Source organism: Rhea pennata, chromosome Z (genome assembly GCF_028389875.1).
Source record: "Rhea pennata isolate bPtePen1 chromosome Z, bPtePen1.pri, whole genome shotgun sequence".
NCBI lineage: Eukaryota > Metazoa > Chordata > Aves > Rheiformes > Rheidae > Rhea > Rhea pennata.
In genome coordinates, this window is record NC_084702.1 from 69462774 (window position 1) to 69489453 (window position 26680).

The 26680-nt window shown below is 38.8% G+C and overlaps 1 protein-coding gene across 1 annotated transcript in view; it reads left to right on the forward strand.

Moving 5' to 3' along the window:
• Positions 1 to 26680, forward strand: part of ADAMTS12 (ADAM metallopeptidase with thrombospondin type 1 motif 12) — a 161570-nt gene that overhangs the window by 83525 nt on the left and 51365 nt on the right. The window contains 9 exon segments of the mRNA XM_062600509.1: positions 4137 to 4333; positions 6441 to 6524; positions 8099 to 8223; positions 10373 to 10522; positions 13868 to 14011; positions 14960 to 15104; positions 18593 to 18685; positions 18879 to 19024; positions 19924 to 20093. Of these exon segments, the coding sequence (XP_062456493.1) occupies positions 4137 to 4333; positions 6441 to 6524; positions 8099 to 8223; positions 10373 to 10522; positions 13868 to 14011; positions 14960 to 15104; positions 18593 to 18685; positions 18879 to 19024; positions 19924 to 20093 (1254 nt within the window).

A 26680-nucleotide genomic window follows, 5' to 3' on the forward strand; every position in this document is an offset into this window, starting at 1 on the left:
GCTGTTTAAAGGTTAGAAAGATCTTTCTTTAGAGGAGCTAATAAAATAACACTATAATTCTTTTGTCATCTAATGACAAATTAAGTTGATTTACTAAAAGAGAAAATGCAGCTTTCCTGCATATAAGCCATGCATTGTTAACCTGTGCTGTAGAAGTTGTTATACTGCTATTTTTCTGCACACCTGTTCCTGTAAGCTTGTTCAGGCTTACAGATAACAAAAATCTTCCCTCGTAACCCAGAGTTAAGCATACTATATGTTGAGCTAGACAGGTGGCATTTGTGGATAGTTTCAGGGGACAGTCTTTATTTTTTTAGTTTTTTTTTTTAATGAAAAGAAAAGAAAAACCAAACTTTGGGTTTCTAAGAAAACAAAGCTCTTAGCTGAAATTTTTTCAGCCAGTTCTGGTTGGAAGTTGATGAAATCTTGTCATCTGCCTCATTTTTGCTGGATATGCAGCGATATGGCTGGATATCACGTATGACCTCTGTAACACTGTAGGTGACCTATTTGGCTGAATCATGTTTTTAATTAATAACCTAATATCTGCGAAATTTTCTCCCATAATAGATAGAAACATCTGAATACTTCTGGTTGCATTTCATGCAGTTTATTAGCTGAGATCTGTACCAACCTACATTTTACTTGGTTTTGGACTATTCTGTGTATCCTTTCAGCACTACCTCTGTTTCTGTTGCTTATGATTCCAGAACTATACTTACATCTCTTTTTCAAACATTCACGGAAACCCTCAGGATTCAGGTATCCCCTTTTCTTGCTTCTCCTTCTTGTAGAATATTCCTTGGTCAGCATTTATCATGGGAGGGTGGGGGAGAAAGTCTTTTTGTATTGACTCTCCCTGAACTTGTGGACTCTAGGTTAGAATTTTCATTCCTGGAGAACAGAGTGCCTATGACTTTCTAGCTAAGCAGAAATCATTTGCAGCACTTCACTAATATAAGGTAAAAGGAAAATGAGTTTATTTTGCTTCAGAACAAAAAGCTTGATAAAGCAGCCATCATTTGTGGAGACATAACAGCAGAACTATGCTTTGTAACTGCTGATGTGCTAGTGTGTATTGAAGAGGTTCTCTCCCTGCTTCACCCAACTTAAAAGCTGTCAGGAGACTTGAGCGCCTGGGATTCAATTCTTAGGTGAGTCCCTTGATCCCTTTCAGTGCAGGCACTACCCAGACCATCATTGAGGAGAAAGTTTTGTCTGAGGCACCTTCTTGTTCTCTGGCATTAATTTTCACAACTCGAGTCTCATTTCTGAGGTTTTGCGGTAATCATAGCCTCACACTTAACCGGGATGTTACTTCCCTGAGGGTTGTTCACTGCTGCAGTCTGGCTGGCTTTAAACATTTTTATCTTCCTTGGGTCCAGAGCTATCACCTGTCCCGACAATAAGTAAAACTCCTTGTTGGATGCAAATACAAAGCCTGACAACTGATGTGATGTTTCCTTTGGGCAGAAACAAATCACTTTGTTAGCAGCCTGGCCAAAATATTCTGTTCAGGTAGCAGTGGGGAAGGTTTTTCTTAGTGAAAAAATGCCTTGATAAAATGTAGATACTGTGAACTGCACTTCATTAAAAAACAAAAAGTTGAAAACCACACAAATGTACAAAATAGAGCAATGAATGCAACTCATTAATAGCCCCTGATAGGGGTAACTATTAAGGTAACTTATCAAAACTTGAGGGTGGCAGCAGGAATGATACTGCAGCTTAGCATTATGGAGTTGCCTTAAGAGTTACCATTATCCATTATCCATTAGGACCATTATCCTGCCCTTAGAAAAACATAACAGAGGGGAAGGAAATCTTTATTTTCTTATACTGCAAAGTATGTTCTGTATATAAAAAAGCTAGTATTCCATGCAGCTCATTCTTCAAGATTGATACAAAGATGCATGCCTCTCATTGCATTCCTTGGCTTGGTGAGAAGGGAACTTTCTTCACTGACTAACATTTTTACCAGTTGACATATCTACTGGATACAGCCTGAGTGCATAGGGTGTTACTGACAGTGATTTGGGTTGGTAATCACAAGGGAATCAGTATAGTTACACTTTTATTCTTACAATGTATGGATAGTAAAAAATAGAAGCTTGCAGATTTATATGAATTCTTTTATATTATTCAGACTTTTCTTATATTCAGTCAGTTTTTACACTGTCAACCTTGTCAAGAAGGTCAAAAATCTTCCTGTTTTTGCCCAAGTAGTCCAAAAAATGTACTTACAACTATTATTTACTAATTTATTATATTCTGAATCCACAATATGGAATACTAGATGTCCTGCATAGTATATTAATTCAGCTTTGTACAGTATACTTTAAAAAGCTGTCCAAGGAGGTACAGATACCTGTTTAATAGAATGAATCTGCTTGAGGTAACCTTGTATGTATGTGCTCTTCTCAGTGCTACCTGTCTGGTGCTTTCTGAAGTCCTTAAATGGTGCTACAACGCAATACTAACTGATGATAATGTCTGTTAGCTAATGGAGTTCTTGTGCAATGCACAGTTGTGTATTGTAGCTCAGTTCTAAATGTGAGTAGTGTAGCTGCTGTAGTTTTGATTGTTAATATGGCATATTCCAATTCCAATGTATTATCAGTACCAGCATTTCTTTTTCTAGGCAACTTTCAGACTGACCTCAGAGAGCCCACTTCTAAAGACATGTGCATATTCTGCTGCATGTATACCATAAGCCAAGATACCAATTACCTTTCGTACTAACAGATGTACACATCATTAATAGTCAAATGGTTGCACACATTGTAGATACATAAGCCCCAGTGATACCTTCTGGTTGAACTTCATTCTTCTGAAGGGCAAACAGTGCATTCATGACACAGGTTTAACAGATCTTCTGCCAATGTGAACCCAGGAGTTTGAGACCTAGCTGCAAAGTCATCTGTACTTAAAGGGAAGAGTGATGTGGATAGCTGTCCCTCAGCGCTGTGTGGTGCTGGGAGGTGGAGGTGATGTTGGATAATTGCCCCCTGCCACTGAGTAGTGTTGGGAGGTGCAGATGATGATGAACAGGCTGTGAGCACTTTGAGACAAGAGCCATGCTGCTGGCCAGCACATGTGCACAGTCTACAGTAAAGACATCCTGTTCTGCAGATGAGATGCCAGAGGACTTCAGCAGTATCTATCAAAATAACAAACATTCCTGATTCTTCCCAAGACTTGGGAAACCCTGGTACCCACAGAAGTGTTTCTTTGGCTTCTTGGCTGGAAAAATGCCACCAGTTGCTGCTGGAACTGGCATCTCTCATCTCATTTTCAGGCCTAGATGTATGCATGTTCCCAGTATTTCCCTGTTAGCAGAGCCAGCTGGCCCTCCAAGCTAGAGTGAAGGAGGAGTAATTAGCCCCACTGAGCACAGTGCAAGGTTGCTAGCAACTTTAAAGAGCAAGAGCACTTTCCCAAAGGATTTATATGCATAGATCCCAATATTAGAGCAGAAGCACTAAACTTCTTACCTGTCAGTCAGACAACGTGACAGCTGAGGAGCCTCCAGCCATTTGCCTCATTGGTATCCAGATGACACCTGCTGGTGAAGCATTCTTGCTCTTCAGGGTTTCTGTGGTGATATTTTGCATGTACAAAACAAATGGCATGTACTAAGCTTAAATTATCATGCCATTGAGAATAAGGGTGCCATGTGGAGACAGAGTATCCCTTATCTGAAACTGTAAACTGGTGTCATTAGAAAGTTCTGAACCAAACCACAGAGCAAAAATTCCTTGAAAAAGGCATCCCCAATTTGTTTTTCTTAGCTTAGCTCTGTGTCTAGTATCTTAATCTCTGGTGTTTTGAGTGTTGGGGGGGGTAACTTTTGGATATGTATTTTAGAGTGCTGTTTAGTTCATCTTTGGAGATACTTAGCACTTCGCTGGGGAGATGTCATTTGATTGTCATTTTGATGTCATTTTGAAGTTGGTCCTGCTTTGAGCAAATCGAGTAGGTGGCAGCCAGAAGTCTCTTCCAGCCAATGGTCCAACCCACTCAACTGTTCCTTGATTCTGTGATGCTGCCGTTCTATCTACAAGTAGTACAGTCATACACAATGTAAATCAGGCTTGAAAACATTTTGAAGTCCGCATTGCTTGTTACCTTTCCAGATACCTTCAGTTTTTTCCAAAGCCAAGAGCGTCAAAGGGAGAGATGGGAACGAAATCACACTACTATCAGAAAGGTTTCGCGGCGCTCTGTCAGCAAGGAACGATGGGTGGAGACGCTTGTGGTTGCAGACAGTAAGATGGTTGAATATCATGGAAGTGACCATGTGGAGTCGTATATCCTCACTATCATGAATATGGTATGTACAGTGTTCTTTTTTAGTTAGGTGAATGAAGCCAATTTTAATGATTATGTTACCAATCACCCTGAAACAACTATAACAGTAGTTTACTGAAAGAAGTGGAGTATCTTTCATATATTTTAGTTAAAAGTGTCCTTTTAAGCATCTTTATTTTTCATTTTTATTTTGCATAGATGTAATTTTTCTCTGAGGATTTTAAGTGAGAGTAGCTTTTACAAGTCTTAGTCATGAGGACATATTACATACCTACAAATTTTGGCACTAATTTTCTTTCCACTGAAATTACTGTTTTTGAATCTCTTGCCTCTCTTGCTGCTCATTGATGATTTAGGGTTAGCAACTGCAATTACAGAGAAGTGCTATGATTTTAAGCATATGAATTTTTTTCCATGTCTGTGAATGAAAGGCACCCTAGAGCCCACTGGAAATTGTAGTAATTTTAAGCTCTGTTCTAGCATTTTGATGGTTGTTCAATTTAGAGGGATATGCTTTTATTAAAATAAAGTTCAGCCAAAACAGTTAGTATGTAGGTTTGTACCTAACAGAAATGACTTGGTTACTTATATAATTGGTACTTGTTTTTGTTTTTTCTTTTTCCAAATAATTACTTTCTTTCTGTCACTTCCATTGCAGACTTGAAAAAGTACTGTTTCTTTCCAGATGAATAGAGCAGTATCTTGCCTGTAGTAAAGTCACATTAAAATTAAAAAAAAGGTTTAACTTTTAATGTGTCCTTGTGTAGCAAATTTCAAAATACATTGATCCCCCAAAAAGTAAGTGTTTCATGATGCTGTGTGCAGCTCATGTTTTATGTTATTATCTCTATTATAGGAGGTATTGGCCTTGCAGAATATGTTGAGGATGTCTTCTCCTATGTCCTTCTCTTCTGACTTGTATGTTATAGCTATGAAACAAATCACAATGTAAATTCTAGGCATGGTATCTGATCTATCCCTCATGTTTATACAATATACGCCTGGCTGTGTGATGAACTGTCTGACTAGCTAGTGAGGCAATGAGCCTCAGTAAACAAGCACCAGGCTGATCGGACTACACAAGATTTTGTCCACACAGGGACAATATGTGGAATAAAATGTTATCATTATCACATTCAGGAACAAACAGGTATTACCATTTTCTGTACAGTCTGTACCTGAATTGTTAAGGTTACCTACAGTGATTCAATTTCCAGTCTAATACCATGAAAAAGACCCATATCTAAGTCAGACTCAAAAGCAGCAGATCCACTTTGTCTCAGTAATGCATCCTTTAATGGTCTTCTCCAAAACAGTTTTGACCCGAACACAATCTATTTTATCTATTTGTATTTCTTGTGATGTATGAGATATTTCATGTAGAGAGATTCTGGCTATTTTCTGTTCTGGTTCCCTTTCTTCCTGCCTGATTTGACATTGCTATGATATTGCTGTATTTTGTTTGAGCCAGGCTTTTGCTGAGTTCAATTCTTGTCCTAATGTTCTGGTTGTTTTTTGTGTGAATTCATTATCTTTCCTTTTCCTCTTAGCATCCTCTTCTGTGCTGTGAAAACACAACTGTATCCATCATTTAACTGATAACCTTTTGCCTAAAATACTGGCTTCCTTTTGCTTCATTGTGGCAGAAGCTTCTTCTTATCAAATCAAAACATGAAGATTTGATATGCTGCTCTGTTGCACCCTGAGCGGACCTCTGCATTAGTATTGAGTGACAGTAGATGTTGCTTTTTTTCTGCTAATGTTTGTCAAGAATTTTGAAGTGGCTGAAATGACTGTGAGGGATGCAGGCCCAGAGCTGATGAATTCTTCTGCAAGAGAAATGGATGTAAAATGATCTTTGGTGTGGAAGTCTATGCTTTTTCTCATTAAATTAGCAACTTCTGCCAAATCCTGTATCTTCACTCGTTTGGCAGAGCTGCCTGTTGCAGTAGCTTGTAACAGTTACTGCATTTCAGTAAACTTTCAATGAAGTGTGAGTATAAAAACAAAGAAAACCCCAAAACTCAAAGATGGACAGTGTGCTTAAAGTAAAAGTCATATTTTTTCTCTGAAGTTCTGTTCTACTGTAGAGGATTCAGTTAATCTCATACCTCCTGGCTCTGGCACAGGTCACAGGGCTCTTCCATGATCCAAGCATTGGCAATGCAATTCACATTGTACTGGTTCGGCTCATCCTCTTCGAGGAGGAGGAGGTAAGATTTTTATTTTCCTCAAAATGTTAAGTTAAAAAACTTGGTATTTCAATGCATTGAGGCATAATTAGGGTGAAGAGGGTTTGTTTGCTTGAAATAATTTGTTCATTTGATTCTTCTATTAATCTCTTGACTTTAGCATACCTGTTTTTAAGATAAATGCTGCCTTGGATAGCACAGTATTAGGCTTATGACTTCAGATACTCCTGCATAAAATCCTCAAGGAAAATGCAATTAAAATAAAATGATTAGGAATAGGGAGATGGAATCCCCCTAGTGTCAAAAGAATATGGGCTGATAAGGAGGAGTAGATGAGAACCGGAAATTAATGTGTCATCACTCATGGTCTAATCTCCCAACATTACCTGAATAGAGTTGTAGAGTATAAGGCTAGAGTGTTTACAGGTCTCTAAAGAAGTAAATCTATTTTTATTCAGCTGCAATACACATTTTCCTCTGCAGATCTTACCATTTTACTAGTCATCATTTTACTAGTCATTTTTTAAAACTCTGTGCATGATACAGCCTACTCTACCTGCAGAAGCACAATGAGGGGATTGTTCTCAGTGGCTTACGGTGTAAGACCACAAGCCAGATGGATCCAAAGCTATTGAAGGCAGTGAACCAAGCAATGGAGGCAGGCTGTGCCTTGAGGAATAATCATTAGCCTAATTTACACAGCTAGCCCTTGATGTAAAGGGCAAAAAATGTAGTTCACTTTCTAACAGGACAGTTAGGCTGTCCTGTTAGTCCACGGTATCCGTCAATAAAATTTAGTTGCGAAGTTTCAGTGGCAGCTTTAAAAATGAGCAATGAATTCCTGATGAGCTGAGCATGGCAGTGTTGGAAGCAACAGTGGTGGTATCTTTAAAAATCTAGTTTTAAGTTACTTTTGAAACTGAATAGCTATGTTATTAGATGCTTTTTAAAAATTTTACTTTACTCTAAAAAACTGAGGCAAGATATCATGGATGTCAGAGCCAGAAATAAGAAAATATGCTTTTGGATGAATTTATTTTGCATACTTTATACCACAGAAGAAACTTCTGTAACTTGAATGTTTACTATATAATCACAAGATGAAGAAGAAACATCTATGAAGTGCATTGTCTCTTTTTGTAATTGAAAAGTATTGTAAAAGTAGTACACCCTTAAATGTGTAAATTATTCCCTAACTATGTGATTGTTCACCCAGCATTAGGAGTGATAGACATGAAGTCATACACCAATTCATTTTTGCCTTCTTTACACCAAGAGGAAAACTTACTTTAAAGAGCAAATAAAATGTTAGAAAATTCAGTTTTGGTTTTTTATGAAGCTCACTTAAAAAAGAAATACAGAATTCTGCCTTTTTATCTTTACCAACACCATTTAACAGATAACAAAATTTTAACTTAATATTCAAGACATTAGATAAATAGATGTCCTTGTTCTTAGTGATGGTTCTAGCTTCAAGCAAAACTGTAATCAGTTGCATTTCAATGACTTTATTCAGCTTCACAGCTAGTGTTCCTGATGTGTCATTGCAATGCAGTGTTGTCTTTAGAATAATATTTTCCTTCATTTCCTGTTAGCAAGGCTTGAAGATAGTTCACCATGCTGATAAGACATTAGCCAGCTTCTGCAAATGGCAAAAAAGTGTCAACCCCAAGAGTGATGTCAACCCTGCACACCATGATGTAGCTGTCCTCCTAACCAGGTATGATAGCAGTTCAGCAGATAAGTGGCAGACTGTTCAATTGTGTTTCTTTTGTTGATATTTTTTGTTTATAGACTCATACCATCTTTTAGTTCGTCCTGCACTGAACCTTGTAAAGAGGCCTACCTGATGAAGATGTGCTGTTTCTGAGACACAATGTTAATACAAAAATAACCTAATGTTGAGTGTGCATGGCACTCATACAGGTGGAGTACATGAGCTACAGTATAAAAGCATGTGGTTAAGGTTAGACCTGCTGTACCTTTTAAAAGGGCTCATTTTCATTTGCTTTCAAAGTACATATAATGCTTTATATATGTATGTGGGTGTTTTATTGGCAATGCATCTTAGTCAGGAAATTGAGATCTGTGTGTCCCCAGAGATTAGCAGTCTCTCAGGGACAAAAGGACCTTGGGTCATTTTTCCCACTTGATCCTGTCTCATTTAGTGTATTCTTCATAGAGGAATATATACCAAAGCAGTCTAGCATGTAGATGAACATAACAACATAATGACAAACCCTACAGTAATATAGAGGTGCACTTCAGAGTGGAAGTATACTTTGTGTGCTGCAATTTATTTTTAAGCTTTAAATTTTATGATTTTTAGATACAAGAGGTACTTAAAGGTATTGCATGATCTTATATTTAGACAGAGACTTTTTTTTTTTTAGCGTAAGGAACTGGGGCACAGAAACCTTAAAGGTGTTGACTGAGGTTACGCAAGGTGTTTGTGGCAGAGCATGAAACAGAAATTTTACAGGTCCATAAAAACTGATCCAACCAGCATACAAGTCTTTAAACAAACAAACAAACAAATCTTAAGCTAAAAATGTCTGGAAGGCCAAAGGAAAAAAATCCTAAGTGGTACTTAGGATTAGGTACTTAAAGAAGAGGGTCAGCAAATATTAAAATAAGAATGGGAAAAAGAAGGCTCAGAATGCTTCTCCCAGTAAACAGGCTTCAGACTATTAATTTGAACGAAGCTTGCATAAGAGGTGCTAGAGAGATAACGTAGCCAGCCTGTCATCCCATGAGTGGCTGCACACGCGTTGCACCCGGCAGTGCTGATACACAGGATATGAATCCTTGCTCCTCTCCTTAATAAATCACTCATTTACCCTGGGAGAGAACACTGTCACAGTGGGCTGTTTCACAGCTGACGAGCCTGGGATTAGGCTTTACTTCCCTCAGCCTGCTCCGACTGAACTGGGGATCTGTCTCCTTTCCTCCTTGATAGCTTATGGACTTTGGGGTTGGCATTAGGGCTTTTCCTATCCAGGGGCAAAACACACATTGCTCTCTTTCATTTCTTTTAGCAGACTGGAAGGCAAGTAGCTACATTGGGTGTTTGTTTTTTTTTTTTTTTTTTTTTTTTTTTTTAACTAAAGAGCCTGGTTTTAGCCTGAGCTCAGTTGCTTAATCCTGGCAGTGAAGCAGCACAATTCACTGGTTTCCTCAGGGAAGCAGCCACTGCTGGGGGAAGGAAACTGTTGGCATGAACAGCTTACGGGGTTTTTGCCACCACAGTAGCCGAGGGCTGCTTCTGCAGCAGCACATCAGCTGCCAGTTGCCTGTGAGTCCCATGCCCAAAGTGAAGTCTGCTCAGACTGAGAAAACAAAGGCAGAAGTTTTCTTAAAAGTGTTTCCAGAAGACAGAAACCTGGAGACTTGGGAAAATTCTGCTCAGAAAGTTAATGGCAAATTAAAGAGGCTGAGGTAGGGTCATTAGAGGTAAAACTATTCTGATTCCCGTAAATCCTTGTGCAGAATTAGAAGAAAGGAAATTCTTCACGACATTCACCATCAGGTATGCACTAGCAAACTTCAGATGTACTATAATCAAAATCATCTGTCAGAGGTGGAGATTTTAAAGCTTTTCCTTACGTGAGTTGGGAATAAACATTTATATTGAGGCACTATTGCAACATAAATATTGTCCAATAAATGACAGCAGTATAATACTGTAACAGCAGTACCAGTGCATATCATTGTGGATATGTTTGTAAAAATGTTAACAAAACTATGCTTTGCTTAAAATGCAAGTTAGCACTGATACATTAGGAGGCAGAGACTTACTGTCCGGTGTAAGTGACATTCTGCAGTTGTTTTTAAGCTCTGTTAATGGCAAGTCTTCGTTGTGATTCTAGAAAGGACATTTGTGCCGGCATGAATCGTCCGTGTGAAACCTTAGGTTTGTCTCATCTGTCGGGCATGTGTCAACCTCACAGAAGCTGTAATATTAATGAAGATTCTGGCCTTCCACTGGCATTCACTATTGCTCATGAACTGGGACACAGGTATAGTTGAAAGTGAAGGGGGACTCAACTGAGTTTAATTTTTTTTTTGTACACTACTATTGAAATTGTTTGGTTTTTTTTCTCAAACCTATGCCGTTAGCCTACCTGCACACCCCAGAAAAACAATAGCATATATGTCTTGTTTTAGCCTCCTAATAAAAAGAATTTTTATGTCTCATTTACCCTTGGGGAGGTATTTTTTGTAATAATAACTATTGACGGGTGCATTAGATTGAGATTAGTTAGGAACCAATTGAATATTTGTTACTTTAGAAATGCTGTCCTTTTGAGTAACTACTCTGTAATTTTCACTGCAAAATTGCATTTCTGCCGAACAGGAATCAAACAAGGAGTGAGTTACTGTCTCTTTATTATTAAAATTAAAAACTACGTGTATCTTTTTTCAAGCAGAGGAATAAGAAAGGCATTCTTCAGCTTTTGACAGTTGTTTATATTTACAGCTGTTTAGTATACTCCTTTTAACAGGGTCTGCCAAGGCAGTTCCTCAGGATGAAATAATAAAGCTACAAAGAGCCATCACTTAAAGCATGCTTTTCATGCCTTAACTTTTCTCACATACTCATTTTTCCAACTGTATATTGAATTATTATTTGAATAGTATATATGATCTCCAATCATTCCTTTACTTTTGCATAAAACATACATTTCATTAAATCATTATTAAATGACTTATACTACATCATCATATTTCATTATTGAAGATTAACTACAAACCATTTCTATCTCCAAGCACTTAAACTTTACAGAAGCAGTAAGTCTTCTGTCTCCTTTCTAACTAATGAAGTCGCTTTGGATTTTTCTTAATAACAGGGCAGCTGCTATATATTAATATTCCCACTGTGGATTCACTTATATCAAGTCAAGTAAAGTTCCTGTGCATTTAGTTTTAGACATGGCTAAATTATTTTTTTTGAGTTTGGATTTTTTTGCTAGCAACTTGATTTCTCAGTATTTCCAAATTGATTGAGATGTTTTGGTTGGTTAGTGGGTTTATTAAACTCACCTGAAACACTGTGGTTTCAAATCCATTTCAGAATTGAACCATTTTTTCCCAAATAGCATATTGTCTCATGGGTACTTCAGTTTGGGTGCAATGCCTGCATTTTTCAGCTAGGCTGTGTTCCTTGGCTAGGTGACATGTTCGTTACTGTATCGACAATCGCGTAACTTTTATTATGCATCCAACTACTAGTCAAAATGAAGACTGGATTTCCTGGTGGGATATAAAATCTGATACAAATGTTGCTTAGATATTGAGCCTATCGACCATTAATTGGTCTTTCTTCATTCAGTACCTCAATTGCCAGAAAGGAAATAGTGTAATAATATAATACTGTGATCATTCGCTATAAGATCTTAGTCCTTTGAGATTGAGTTATTTGGTCCTGACTATGGTGCTGCTGACAGGACAGAATACTGGTGAATTTGCAGGAATGTTTTAGGGCCTTGCTTTTACAGGTTGTCTCCATGCACAAAAATGGAATACTCTAGAGTTTGCAGTTAACCTAAAACCATCGTTACCCAAGCCAGGTTAGGAGACATAGTTGCATACTTGCATACTTGCAAAGTTCAAGTATGGACAGCAGTCTATAGGTCTTGCAGGTGAAACAGAAGATGATGGATTCCAAAAGTAACTCTCCCTCATACTGGCTCTCTATACACTCACTTCCTTTGCCAGTAGACCCTGTTCATGGAAAGGGACTATGCGTCACTAGAGGGGCACACTTCTATTGCTCAGACTCATTGCTGGAGTTTATGCAGACTGAAGCTATGCCCTGCTTTTGGATCATTAGAATCATGGTACAATTTTGTTTTCCAGAAACAAAGTCTTAGTGATTTGAATTCACTAGAAGATCTTTATGTGATCCTCAATTAAGTAATGAGCTGAAGCTTCAGATGTTAACAGTGCAAGTGTCAAAGTCTTTGTAGATCTATTGCCTTTACAGTAAGTGGTGAGAAGTAGGTGTTTTTAGGATGTGGTTTCCCTCACTTGATTCAGATAGTTTCCTTTAGGATGAGATGACCTGGGGACATCTACATTTAGTCAAGTGAATCCCACCCAAAGCTTTATGTTCCTGACTTTAACAAGCTGTTGAATAAGGAGGTCTTTTAAATAAGTCACAGAAGACTGAGAACACCGTGTTGGGAAGACTTGCTGTGGAGGACTGTCTCCTTGTCTCTAAGGCACAATATGAGGAAGTTAAATAGTAAGAAGGAGTGCAGGTTGGCGGCTAATTCACTGCATGTTCACCAGTTTGGAAAACAGTGTCTCCGTCCAAATCCAGCAAAAGAGATTAGAAAAGAAACAAGCATTAAAGGCGTGGTTGTAAGACAGTATGACACAGTGTAACAAAGCCTGACCTTAGTAAAAGTGGTATGAGTCAGAAATAACTGTGCTAGTCAATAGAATTGCTTTGTTCTTAGCCCAAGGAACAAAGAGTAAAATGTAGCTAGTAATTTTAGGAACAAGTTTTGCTTTTGATATTTTTTTCATCAGCGTCTTATCTGGCCTCTGCAAGCATCCCACTACCAGCGTCCTCTGTCTATGTATAAATGATTTCATCAGATATCCCACAGTAGGCACATGTTAGCCCAGCCAGGTGTAGGTTGGAGTGCTGGAGTATCTGAGGCTTAATAACTCCAACGGTGACCTTTCCTTCTGAATTGTTATCAAATTTATATTGCAGCAGGGTATTAAAAGCAGTTGCCTTGGATATAAAGCTTGAATATCTGGTTGTTAAAAATCTGATTGCCAGATTACAGCTACATTCAACCAGTAGAATGAACCAGCAGGTGAAGAAAAGGATCAAAGACCTAACTAGAAGGCATTGAAGCTGAGATTTCTCCCCTATGATGGGCAGCGAAGAAGGGAAAGAAGAGCAGATGGCAAGAGATGCCGATTTCCTGTGAAACTGGAGAGCTGCTAGAAAGAACTGAGAGCTACTAAGAAGGTAGCTCTTGGACCGAAAAGCTAGGAAATGCTCTTAGTTCTAACAGCTTTGACATAACCCTGTGGTTTAAACTGCCTGCTTCAATCCAACCAAATTGTGCAATAGCATTTTGATTCATTTAAAAATACTGCATTGTCTCTGACAGTGTTACTTGCTTCTGCTGTATAGTATTGCTTTGCATAACAGAGCTGCTTGAAAGAATTTTTTGTGGGTTTTGAATTAGGTCTTCTGTGCACTTTTTGGCAAAGAGGTATCTACAGCTAACCAAAAGAGGAAGCAACTCTTATATCTGTTTACACATACTGTTGAACCTGTAAGGAGTGTTCTGATATAACCAGTCAGCTAGAGTTATTAACTTGTTTTCTCTCTCTAGTTTTGGTATCCAGCATGATGGAAAAGAGAATGACTGTGAGCCCATTGGAAAGCGTCCATATATTATGTCTCGGCAGTTGCAGTACGATCCCACTCCCCTCACCTGGTCTCCGTGCAGCAAGGAATACATCACACGTTTTCTGGAGTGAGTGTTCAGGGTGTAACACTTCACTGGAATGAGTACAGCTGTATATGAGCCATCTGAGTGGAGTTTATTAGATTTACTTTTTTGTAGAGTATTTGAGTTAATTCCCATGCAGGGCATACCACAAGCTTATTGCTCACTTAGTAATTGGGGAAAGCTCCATTATATCTTGGGTTTCTAAAAGTGAACTGCAGTCTTGTCATGTCAGCTCAGGTTTGGTGCAACCTGCAGTTTCTTGCAGTTACCAGGAAGAAGGAAGCCTTTCTGTGAAGGGACATACGTCCTTCTGTTGGAACATCAAATGTTGTTGGCCACAACATGTGCTTGACTTCAATGACTAGTCCAAATTCATACTCTTTTTAAAAGCAGCACTATGATATAACTTTGACCAGAGGCTGCAGTATGCTTTGAAGTCACTCTACAAACCATAATGACTTCATGATACTTCCAATTTGACAGGCTAGATTTGGCCTCTACAACACTCCCCCCCCCCCCCACCAGATGAAGAGTCGTTAGAGGGATTTTATCTGTCAGGTGTAGGAGGAGGTGATAGCAGCTGAGAGTTGCTCAGTATCGGGGCCATCAGCACATACAGCGACTGCATATGTTCCTTTGCTTTTGGAGACTTCAGTGGCCCTTCTCCAAAGTGTGGAATTGGGACATTGGTCTAACTGTTACTGATACATTGGCTGCTCTGTTGCAGGCAGTTTGTTGTGGGTTTTTTTTTTTTTTCAATTTTTTTGATAATCTCTAAGGTTTCATGAACTACGAGAAATGAGTACTGTTTGTTAGCAGCACTTCAGCATAATTTAGCTGGAATCTGGAAGCATAATTACCAAAGGCCATATCAAAAATTACCGCTAATAATTAGATATTGAAAGTCAGTATAAAAAAAGGTTTCAAAAGGTGTGGTTGTGGTTTTTTTAATTTGCAATTTTCATCTTTAAGCCGAGGATGGGGATTCTGTTTGGATGATATACCCCAAAAAAAAGTTCTGAAGTCTCCAGTCATTGCCCCCGGAGTGATTTATGATGTACATCACCAGTGCCAGCTTCAGTATGGTTCTAACGCTACTTTCTGTGAAGATGTGGATGTAAGTGCTGTATGTTTTTCTTCATTACACTGTTGAGAGCTTAGGCTTTTTGAACAGCGTGGAAGTGCAGTTTCTGAAGCTTACAAGCACAAATGCAGCATATCCAGAGTCTCAGAGACTAGACGTGTAGTGCAGACATAACCTAACAGGGTGTTTTGATTCCGGTTCAGAGATCCCAGAAGTGAGATACTGCCCTGTCTGCTCTGTATATTCCTTGTCCTTTATGAGATCTGGCCTCATACCTATTGTGAGATGCTTGCCCTTCAATGGAGAAGTAATTTTATTTTAAACTTATGATATTGATCTCAAGTAAATTGTCAGCAGAGATTAAGTTCTATCTTCCAAAATAAAACACTTATAATAATGTAGTTTTCAACTGACCAATGATTTAATTGGGGACAAATCTTCATTTCCAGGAGAGGTTGCCTGAAAAAAAAACAGGGCATTACTCTTTTCCTATAAATCCTGTTTTTTCAGACTTCTGTTAGACTGAAAATTTTTTTCATTATTTAGACTATATACCTCAAAGAACCTTTATGTGGATTAAATATAGATAGATATTTGTTAGGGTCTTTATATAAATTAAATATAGATTATATAGATATTTTTATATCCAGTCTCAAAGAACATAAAGACTTTCATGTGGCAGTGGATAATTTAGATAAGCCTTAGGGAGCCAATATTGGACTATCTTCACAGCACAGCAAGATAGTGCTGTGTAGAGATGCATGGGAACAGTATAGTCACATCAGCACAACTCCCTGCAAGACCCAGGAAGTACTGCAGAGTAACAGGTTAAATCAGCTAAGGTATAGTGCTATGCTGCTATACCTGTACCTATCTTGTTTAGCGCTGTTTGTCTCAGTGCAGCATTATTCTACATGGATGAACACTTCAGAAACTGTAGTTTCAAATGCTAATCTAGCTAAGAGATCACTAAGTTTTCCTGACTGTTGGGCAGCACTATTCAGCAAATGCTGCAGGCTGTATCCTGATTTGCTCTCCCTGTTAAAAAAGGTCTGTGGCAGAAGTAGTGCCTTGAGGTTATCAACAATGCTGGATTGTGTTTTAGGCAAGGTACTGTGTACAGCTGTGGACTGGGGACTGAAGATCTTGATTGCTTATTCCATTGTGATAATCATATGCATCCTCATCTACCCTCTTATTAGAGGAATTATTTATGACTAATCTCCTCAGCTGTAATGGTTAGCAATGTTGAACTGCACCTACTGAATCTGAAGCATGTATTGAAAGATTGCTTTCATTACCTATTGTTCCAGTTTTCTCAGCTGCTGTAATTTGTCTGTTGGTACAGATAGGAAATTAAAGTGTAATTTTGCAATATTGGTTCATTCTGTCTCTCCTTGAGTGTGAACCTAGTAGGCCTTTACATTCAGCATCTCCTGATTAACCAACTTGCAGCTGGACAAATGCCAGTAAATTAATTAGTATCATTTTATTTTAGTTTTTAGAGCAAGGCCTGTGCTTTGCAGGTAACTGCATTGGCAAGGAATTGTGATTAATGTAGTCTGCCAGGCATACTGGACAATCAGTATAGTCATTCTGTCTGAGAAGTCTGACTATTCTTTGCCTTGTTGCTATTTACTTAACACTCACTTACCAAGTTACGTTTCTTGTATAACTTTTAATGTATGGTTGAATTTTATCTACAAATTCTTTTCAAGAGAAGAACCTGCATTTAGCTGAAGTTGCCCAAGGGTTCAGTGATTACATTGAATTGAAATAGAGGTTTAGAATTCATATGGTGATTTCCACAAGCCATTTAGGTAGTTAGTTCTCTGAGCATCACATGAAATACATAAGTACTGTCCTTTTAATAAGGAAAAAGAAAGCAAAATATAAACTTGGAGGGTGAATATTCCAAGTGGTAGATGGATCCATAGCTCCCTACAGGCTTTAGGAGTTCAGAATTCTCATTTTATTGTCCTTTCCTTATCTCCATATCTTTCACGCACTTGGGAGTGTTTAGAGTGATCTCTGAGGCACAGATCCTGATCTCGCAGATTGAGCGTATACTGTATTGCTGCTGATAAAATCACTTACAGTGAGTCCATGTTAGCCATAAATTCCTGATTATTACCTCCAAAAAATATGCAGTGAACAAAGCTTTTTCTTGCTCTTCTATTATTTCAATATTCTTAAATATGAAGAAAAGCCGTGGGGATTAAAATGGAAAAAAAATCTTTTAAAGATAATGAGTTTCCTTCATAAATACTAGATTTTGGAATCTGAGTGCTTCTGCAGGGTAAACATGTAACTGCCCATGGAAAGCTGCATTCAGTGTAAATCCACATTGTGGTACTTGCTTGTGCCTTTCTCTGGGCATTTGAAACAGTGGAGGATGCACAAAGCACAGACATGTTCTGTATACAATAGCTAAAAATAAGTATGAAGTTCCCAATGAAAGCAAATTCATCAGCAAGAACGTTTGGGTAGCTTTGCCTTTACATCCTGATAATGGTGGCTCCACAAAGAGTCGCTAAGTAGTGCTACTCTTAAACTATAATAAATAGGGAACTACAAAACAACCTTTAACATGTATACATCACCAGAAAGCAGCTAAATGTGCAGAGATGCAAAGCCTCAGACACTGTGTTCCAACTGGAAGCATAAGAGTATGTGGAGATGGCACTCTTCATGTCTGAGCTTGACTATTTTAAATAGAAGATGGCCAGAAACCAGTGGCCAAACTTTGGATGTCAACTCGTCCAAATGTTGCTGCTAGCTTATGGGGGCTGGATTTTTGCAAATGCACAGTTTGTTTGTAGGCTATGTCAGCCTTCATCAACCAGAGCCCTTGCTGCTCTTGGGCTACTAGGCTTTTTTCCCTCTGCCAGCTCTTCTGGACAGGTTCTTTTAGATCATTCCCTCCTGTATCTGCTGGGCTGATGTTCTGAGAGCACTGCTTTTTGCTCTTTCTCCTTACCTGATTTTGAGAATTGAAGGACATTAACCTGGTTGTCATACTTGGAGACATGACATTGTTTTTGCTTACCAGCTGGGTTCTCTAACCTTCTTTGATTTTAGTGTACGTGTTTTCAAGCAGATAACAATGCAAAATTGAACATTATATTCCTTAGTAGTCATCAAATGAAAATAATACAGACTCGATCTGCATTTACTATAAGCAGTAGTGCACAAACTTCATAAAGTAATTTTTTCTGTGTGTAGCTGGGAGCAGAGCAGCAAATGAGGGAAACATTTAAACTTACAAGCATAGTTTGGTTAATCCACTTGATACAAAGTATTCACTGTTCTGTGTTTTATTAAGTAGTCCATAGTTGTACCTGAATTTGAACCCTGAAAGGGTCCTAACTTGTGGAGAACTGAACGTCTTTCTCTGGAAATAGGGCCCTTGTAAAGCTTTGTAAATTGATGTTCAAAACTGTGTGTGACTTCTGAAAGTTCTGGCCTTAGACATTCAGCTCTACTTGAGACTGCTGCAGTTTTCTTTCTTCCTTTTCCAGAATCTTTGCCAAACCCTCTGGTGCTCAGTGAAAGGCTCCTGCCGTTCCAAACTGGATGCTGCCGCAGATGGCACTCGATGTGGAGAAAACAAGGTGACTGTGAGCTTCCATGCTATGAAAGGGCAGCAGAAATACCATGAATAGCTCTGTCATTGGGTAAAAGAGGGAGCATCCTTTGATGTCTTCATTTAAAGCTCCACTTAAGTTTTAACCTTCAGTGGAGTTCCTTTACAGTAATGGTTTTCTGTGATACTAATCTTGAACTGTTTGCCCTTTTTTTTCTAAGTGGTGCTTCTCTGGTGAGTGCATTACAGTGGGCAAGACTCCAGAAGCAGTCCATGGTGGATGGGGTGTTTGGTCATCCTGGTCCCATTGCACAAGGACGTGTGGGGCAGGAGTTCAGAGTGCAGAGAGACCATGTAATAACCCAGAGTAAGTTGAGTGTGTGATCTTTCCATTCTCTTTATTCAAGATCTTTGATGTACTTAAGAGGCTGGAGAAACTTCTTTATGGTACAGTTTTAGCAGCAGGTGCTACAGCAAGACAATTATTGAGCACCTTTCCTCCCCAGTTAAACATACCTTTGTGAAACATATCTTGGCTCAGTTTTTATAATCTTCATCTCCTTCATTAATCTTTATCTTCCAGAGATTTTATTTTTACACATAATGAAAAAATCATGATATTTGGCCTCAAGCTTGGTGTAAATATTAGAAATGTTGCTTTAATAATACTACCTTGAACAAACACAATGCCCTTGAACATGGGGTGAGAATAATGGCTACTGGTATGTTCTAGAGGGGAGTCAAGGCCCCGCCTTTTGTGTTTTATTCTAATCATAGTTTAGTTTGGAGCTTCAGATACATGAGTCAATAGGTACAGAAGAGGAAGAGCAGAATTTTCTAATAAATACCTGAGAACATAAGAACCCTGCATCTCATTTTCAAAAATTGCTAGAGGGGTGCCTAACAGCTGAAATGCTGAAATTACTTGGCTCTTCTGGCAGGATTGTCAAACGTTTCTACAAAAGGTTTTTTTTATTTTGTTTTGGATTTTTTTTGAGTTCTTTAATAAGGTACTTTGTCATTGTCAGGCAATGTGCGGAGCAGCTCTGTGAGATGCAAGGTACTTCTAGATCATTGTGCTGCATACTGTCCTATTTGGATAGCTGGACACGTGAAGAGTGTCTCTGCGCTGTGAAGGATTCAGATTCACCTTGTTAACCCGTTGGAAAGACATTGTTGTCTAACTGATACTATTAGAAAATGCAAAAGCTAAAACTATATTTTAACCAGAATCTCATATCCCTGATCTCAATGTTTCCTTTTTAGACCACAGTTCGGAGGAGACTACTGCACTGGAGAAAGGAAACGTTACCGCATCTGTAACATTAGTCCCTGTCACAAGAGCACACCAACCTTCCGTCAGATGCAGTGTAGTGAGTTTGATACAGTTCCCTACCAGAATGAATTCTACCACTGGGTTCCAGTTTATAACACAGGTACAAAGTTAAGAATTCTTGAGTATCTTGTCTTAAGAGTCAAATTTACAGACATACGGAGAACCTCTATGAGAAAGAGAAGTCACTGAATTACAGGTCTTAATTAACTAGCGAGAAAATATCAAATGTGACCACACTCTTGATGATGAGTATGCAGGAAGGTACTGGTTTTGCTTTACACATTGATGTTTTCAGAAAGCTTTAGTAACAGTGGCCATGAGTTTAACTACCCTATCACCTGGCAGGATATTATGCTAATAAAAGCTAGTGGTGAGGACACATCTATGCTAATTGGTCTGGATAGACCTGACCTGCGTTTCCCAGTATCAATCCCTGAACAGGAAGTGTGGTAGTGAGGTGCAGAGCTGTGTGTCTGGGCCTGCAGGCATCACTGCATCCAATAAGCACAGCTCTTCAGCTTCACAAATGCAGCTTTACTACTTCCAAACTCAGACCTGCATGGGAAGTGCCTAGCACAATGCTGGGTAAATACCTCAGCAGGCTCTTTAATGTACTCCTCTATATTGTAGAGACAGAATTGATATCTCTGCCTTATAATTTGACTTGTAACAGCTAGTTACTAAATATAGGGGTAAAATGGGTAATAGTTATTACTACGAAGTTCAATTCATGCTGAATGCATAAACCTAAGGAGTGGATTATCCAGTAGAAGCTATAGATATAATTTCTTTAAGAATATATAAACCAGTTAGGGAAGTGAAGCTCAAGATTCAGCTCTCAGTTTCATTTGTATTTTTCAGCCATAGTTATTGCATTTTCATAGTTACTGACAGCACTACATAGATTTCCTAAGTACAGACTACTACCTCAGTATCATATAACAAATACATCGTTGAAGATAATCCTGGAGCATACAGCATTCCATGAGAATTTCTGATGAGAGAAAATGTAAGTGATAGAAAAAGACTCTTTCAGAAGGTCGTTCAGCAAAACAATCCACGGTAAATGCTAAAAGCCTATGGCCAATAGGCTATAAAGTAGGCCTATAAAGCCAAACTCATAAATTGTTTTCTACAATCCCCTGTCACTGAAATTGGGATTCTACTCCTCTCTGTTATTCATATAGGTGCTTCTGCTGTCTATGGCCTTGATTCAGTTAGTGTCCTTTCCAGGGCAGTGCTAACAGAGCTATTAATTATGTATGTGCATTTGTCATTGAAGGTCTGCTTTTAAAAAGCACTATAGATCATGAATTGAATGCTTCCTGCACACTGAAAGGCAGGCCTATGATCATATCTCTGCCATGTTTCAAGCAGACCTGATTATACTGACTTTACTGACAAAACATGTGCATTAAAAATGCTGGTTTGTTGAGCCTGAAATATTTCATTTGGAACATCCTGGGTTTGGTGACCTTTTGCCAAATCCTTCAAATACCAAGCAGATATTTCTTCAGTGGCTTAAAAGGCTTTTTGTCTGTTCTTACCTGTTTTCTTAGCAGCCAGGATTTCAGTTACCTTGCTGCTTCAGGATTTGAGAGGTCTGCTATGTTTGCAACTTCATTCTTACGTTCCATTAAGAACATCTGAAGTGTTTTCTTGCTGCTAAACTCTAACTTAGAAGAATCCTGGCAAAGATAGGCAGGCTCTCCTGGGAGCACTCACCTGGGCAGACAGCTGAGCGATGTCCTGCGCTAATCCTCCATCTGCCAGCATCACTGGCTATTGTGGGCTCTCAGCTTCTAGCTTTGTGCGACCATGTCAGCTACTATACTGAGGTACAGCTGGCAGTTTTTCATCTGAGCCATCTCAGATTCTAGTTTTCTCCCACCTTCCAGTCAGTCGCTAAAGATGTCTGAGGGAAATGAAATTGTCTCTGTTTTCTCTGGTTACATATGGCTCAGTGATTTCTGATGGAAGTATAGCAAAAAATGTGACTGAGAGCAAAAGTACCTAAAGGTAGCTGGAGAGTAAAACTTGGAGAAATGTACAGCCATAAGCCATGACTAACAGGAGTACTCAAGAAATCTAACACATTTTATTTGAGATAGAAGGAGCTCCTCAACCCTCTAATGTTTTGCAGCACAAATCTCTTGTTTTCATGTCTGTGTTAACCTCTGGGCAGAATAACTTTAAGTAGGCTCATAGGACAATGCTATCTCTGTGTGATAAAGCAGTTTGAGTCTTTCTTGTTTGTCTTGAGCAAACCAGAATGTTAGAAAAATAAAAGCAACACCCTCACGTAAATTCTGCATGGAAAAGACCTGACACTACAGAGCTCTGGAGACTGAATCACCATGTCCACCATATGTCCACCAGCCTTCATCAGTGTATATCAGCTTGCCTTGCTTCACCTTGCATAGCTAATGCCATCCAATTTCAAAGACTTTTCAGAGCACTCCATTACTATGTTAACTTACTGCCAAGATGGTTTTGGCTTATGTTTCATTAGCAGGCATTTTCAAGCCTTCTCCACTGCCCATGTGATGTAGGAGAAAAGCTCTCCCAGACCCTGACTGTGCATCCTAGTTTTGTGTGGAAGTGCTTAGTCGAGGAGTTGAAACTCTGAACTAGAAACTTTCTAGATGCTGGTAATCTTTTCAGTTCTTTTTAATCCTTCTGGAAAAACAATAAATGGTAAAAGAAGCCCGGATGATCACAATTGTCTCTCTTGGCTTTGATTTCATAGCTTCCATAACCCAGTTCTAATGATTGTTACATAATTAAAGACTGTCATAATGTCCTTTTCTGTTATGTAAATTGTACATTCATACAATTGTACAGGACAAAGACTCTTAAGTAGTTTATGACCTAATGTAAGGTGAGATGCAAGAAGAAGCTGTAACAAGCAGCCAAGAAGGAGAGCAGTGAATGATATTTGCTGTTACCTAGACTATCTACATTTGAGATTCCAAGTCTGTTGAGTTATTTCCCTCCTGTTTCAAGTCCTTGTTTTCCTCTTGTTCCACCTTCTTGAAGAACTTGCACAGCCTTCTGATGCCTCCTTACCTGTCATAGAGTGGCTCTAGAGCATTAGAAATTCCTGAACTCAAGCTGGAATCTTCTGAGCATCTCTGGGAGACATGACAAAAAAGAAACTTTCAGATTAAAGGATAGTTAAAGCAGCTTTGGTGAGTGCATTTTCTGAGTGCATTCTTAGGACTTAAGCCCCTACTTTGGCACTTTGGGCACTGGTACTACTTCTGTTTTGCCATCAGGCAGACCCCACATCTACTTAATTTATTTCATGCTTTTTGGCAGCTAACATTAGTCTGAATCTGATAGCTTCTCGGAACATGTAGTAGTCAGTGTGAGTCGTACTTTGAATGATGGAAGTAATCATATAAATACTTTTCTTCCTCAGTCAGTGCTGGGATTAATTATATTTTCATTTCATGTACGTGTCGATAGGGGTTGTGTAACTGGAATGCTGTAAATTTTGTATTTCTTCTGAAATGTGTCTGTGTATCAGGTACGATCTATACTGATACAGCTGCAGGGTCTGAGCTAACAGCACAAGGTAATGTTTCTGCTGCCACTGCTTTGAAATTAAACTTTCTGTTAAAGTTGCAAGCTTGGTTAATACGATAAAGTAGCTTTACATCAGCTTCTCTTTTTCCTTTTTGTCTGTGTTTGGTAGTTGTCTTTTCTGATTTTCTTCATTTTGGATTTTTTCATCTAGTTTTGAGTTCTCACAGATGCACGGAGGCGAGGGCTTCAAGAAAATAGGTCCACCTCCTTTATTCCTTGTGTAATAGAGGAAAAAATACTGAGGCCTTATCTTCTGCAGGCAGATACATTAATCACATCCCTTTCAGTCATGTTAAGGTGCATCCTTCCTGCATTCAAACTCATAGGATTCAGCTGTGAAGGAAGGAAGTTAAACTCAGTATTTCTACTCTGAGAAGGGAGCATGTCCCTTTCTTGTTATCTTCGTGTTGTTCTATTTACACTTGCTGAATCTGACTTCTGTCCTAATATACACAGAAAAAAACCCCACACCTTAATTTTAGGAACTTTACTCAACTTTGCTTGCTTGTGTCCTTGATCCCATTCTACTTAGAAGTAAATCGCTGGGTGTTTATGGGAGCTTTCTTGCTTGGTATTCCATTACATCTGTGTTCCCCTCACCCCGTATATCAAAGTATCAAACTATTGATCTGGTCCCTGTTCAGATTAGCAGTGTAATCTTGGTGTAAGATAAGGGCAGAATACATAAAATGGAGGATGTAACTTTTCTGGTCTGTTGAGTGTTGGTGGCACTTCAGCTCAAATCTTATGTCCAGCTAGGGGCAATGCACTGCAAGAAGGATGCAGACAAATGGGAGGAAGTTTGAAGAAGGACATAAAAGATAAAATATTTTAAAAACATAGTGTGAATGGTCAGAAAAAGCAAGTTTTGCCTTAGAAAAGAGAAGATTGAATGAGTTAAAGGCCAGATACTTTAAGCATGTTTCTAAGAGTATATTCCATGCGTATCCCTGAGCTAGTAGTAAGTTCACGTGGCTTCACGCAACGTGCTCAAGTGTGGAAGCAATACAGCTGCAATCAGTTGTGTTTCCCTGTTAGCTAGCTGTGAAAGGTAGGACCCAGGAGGTCTTGTCAGCTCAGTTCCAGGATGTGTGAATGTAGCTCTTTGGCTTTCAAACGTGAATCTGATGTCAAGTTTCCTGTCGCTGCACTTCATCCTGCTGCCCTAGAACTTCTGGCTCCAGCATTGGCTTATGCAGGACAAGGGCAGGACCTCCCAAAAGAGCAGAAACCAGAGGTCCTTTGTGCCCATAAAAGGTAGGACAGGTAGTGATAGGCAAAAAGTGTGTGGGGGGGGCTTTAGGTTAGAGATTAGGAATTTTTATTGCTATAGCCATAGTTAAACAGTTGAGCAGGTTACCCAGGGAGCAAGAGGGATGAATGTTATCAGTGTAGATTTAAAGACAAGCTAGAAAGGGATAGTTTAAGTGTACTTGATCCTATATACTTGATCGTACGTTCATGTACAGAGATGGACTAAAGCTTTGTAGGCTTTACCCAGGCAGAAATCAAACTAGAACTCAGAGTGCCTTCTTTTTTTTTTTTTCGTCCCGAACAAGGATTGTGGCCTTTACTCTATTTGGCCCTTATTGAGTGTTTACGGATTGAGTCTAGTATTTCATGTGTATGCTGGACTGAAAGAACTTTTGTAAATTTTGGTCTAAAAGTAACTAAGATGGGAATGTCTTTGTTAAAGTTGCGTCATGAATTAATCAAATTCGCTAAAGCAACAAAAACTAAAAAAGCTGCTTTAAATAGTTTCTTCTGAAAAACCCTAATATTCATACTAATCCCAGTTTATTCTTTTCAGTTTTTCAGGACTGGAATAAGATGTAGAAAATCTGAATTCGGAGCCAATCTTTGCTTTTGAATTTTTCCATTGTTTCAGACAGTGTACTTATTTTCCATGTATGTCAATTCTATATCTGAAAAAAGGGGATGAAAGAACTTTCTACACCTGTTATATTTGTCTTATGTTTAAAATGTTAAACTTTTAGTGGAAAGTGACTAATTTTTATTTATAGTCTAAGAGTAATGGAGCCCTGATGTTTTCTCAGGTCCCTAGATTCAGCTGTAAGAAATAGTAATAGATAGATAAACAATTTTAGAAAATGAACAGTTAATACAGTGCTTGGATAATTTCCTCGGTTGTGCCCTAACCAGTTTTCTGAGCAACTGAAATACCAAAATAGCGTTAAGAATAATGACGAGTAAAAAATACTGGAGAGGATTGAGTTTGTGTGCAGGGAGCAGAGATGCTCTCATTTTCAGTTGGCTGATGGGAAGAGAAGTAACACAAGATCTGTGGAGAGAAGTTAGGATCTCTGTTTAAACGAGTTACTACAATTAGAAAAAACAGGAAAGCTTTCAGACGTAGAAAGCCCATCTTTGAATCATGAGGCTCGTGAGTCTGAAAGTTTGCTTGCTGTTTATTTTTACCTTATCAGTTGGCTGAGTAAGGGAGATTATCTTTCGCTACAAACTTTTTCCGAGTTACGTGCCTGACCCTCCTGGTCACGACAGGAGTCCGTCAGCAGACGGCACTGCCTGTTTTTTCTTGCTCAGTGATTTCTGAAATGAAGTTGGGATACCATCTTGCTTTTTATGTCAACAAGGTAGGGAGATGGTGCAGATATCAAACTGCTGCTGTACGTATTTCATTATGAACTACATGACAGCTGAAATGGCTTTGTATAAGGTCTGTGTCAGGCAGCATCAGTTCAGAGCAGGGAAGAGGCTAGTGGCGGTTCTGTGCTTCTCCTTTCCCTTGTGCTTCATGTCTGAAAAACAACGTAGTGAGAGGGTGAACAAGGTGCAACAAAATAAAGAGCACCAAAGTCATGAAGTTGGCCACGTGGCCAGAAAACATTTCTCCAGATAAAAGTGAAATAAATTTTATCACTTACCATGACAGTTCTTATCAAAACAGCTGATGGATGTTATGGCTGGCAGTCTTAACAGAGTATTGCGGACTGATAATGATTACCAATTTTATATTCTTGCTCCAGAGTCTTTAGTAACTCCGTCTTTGTCACTGTTCTTGACTATGACTCACATCACCTTAAATTCCACTAGTTTCATAACATCAGTCCTTGT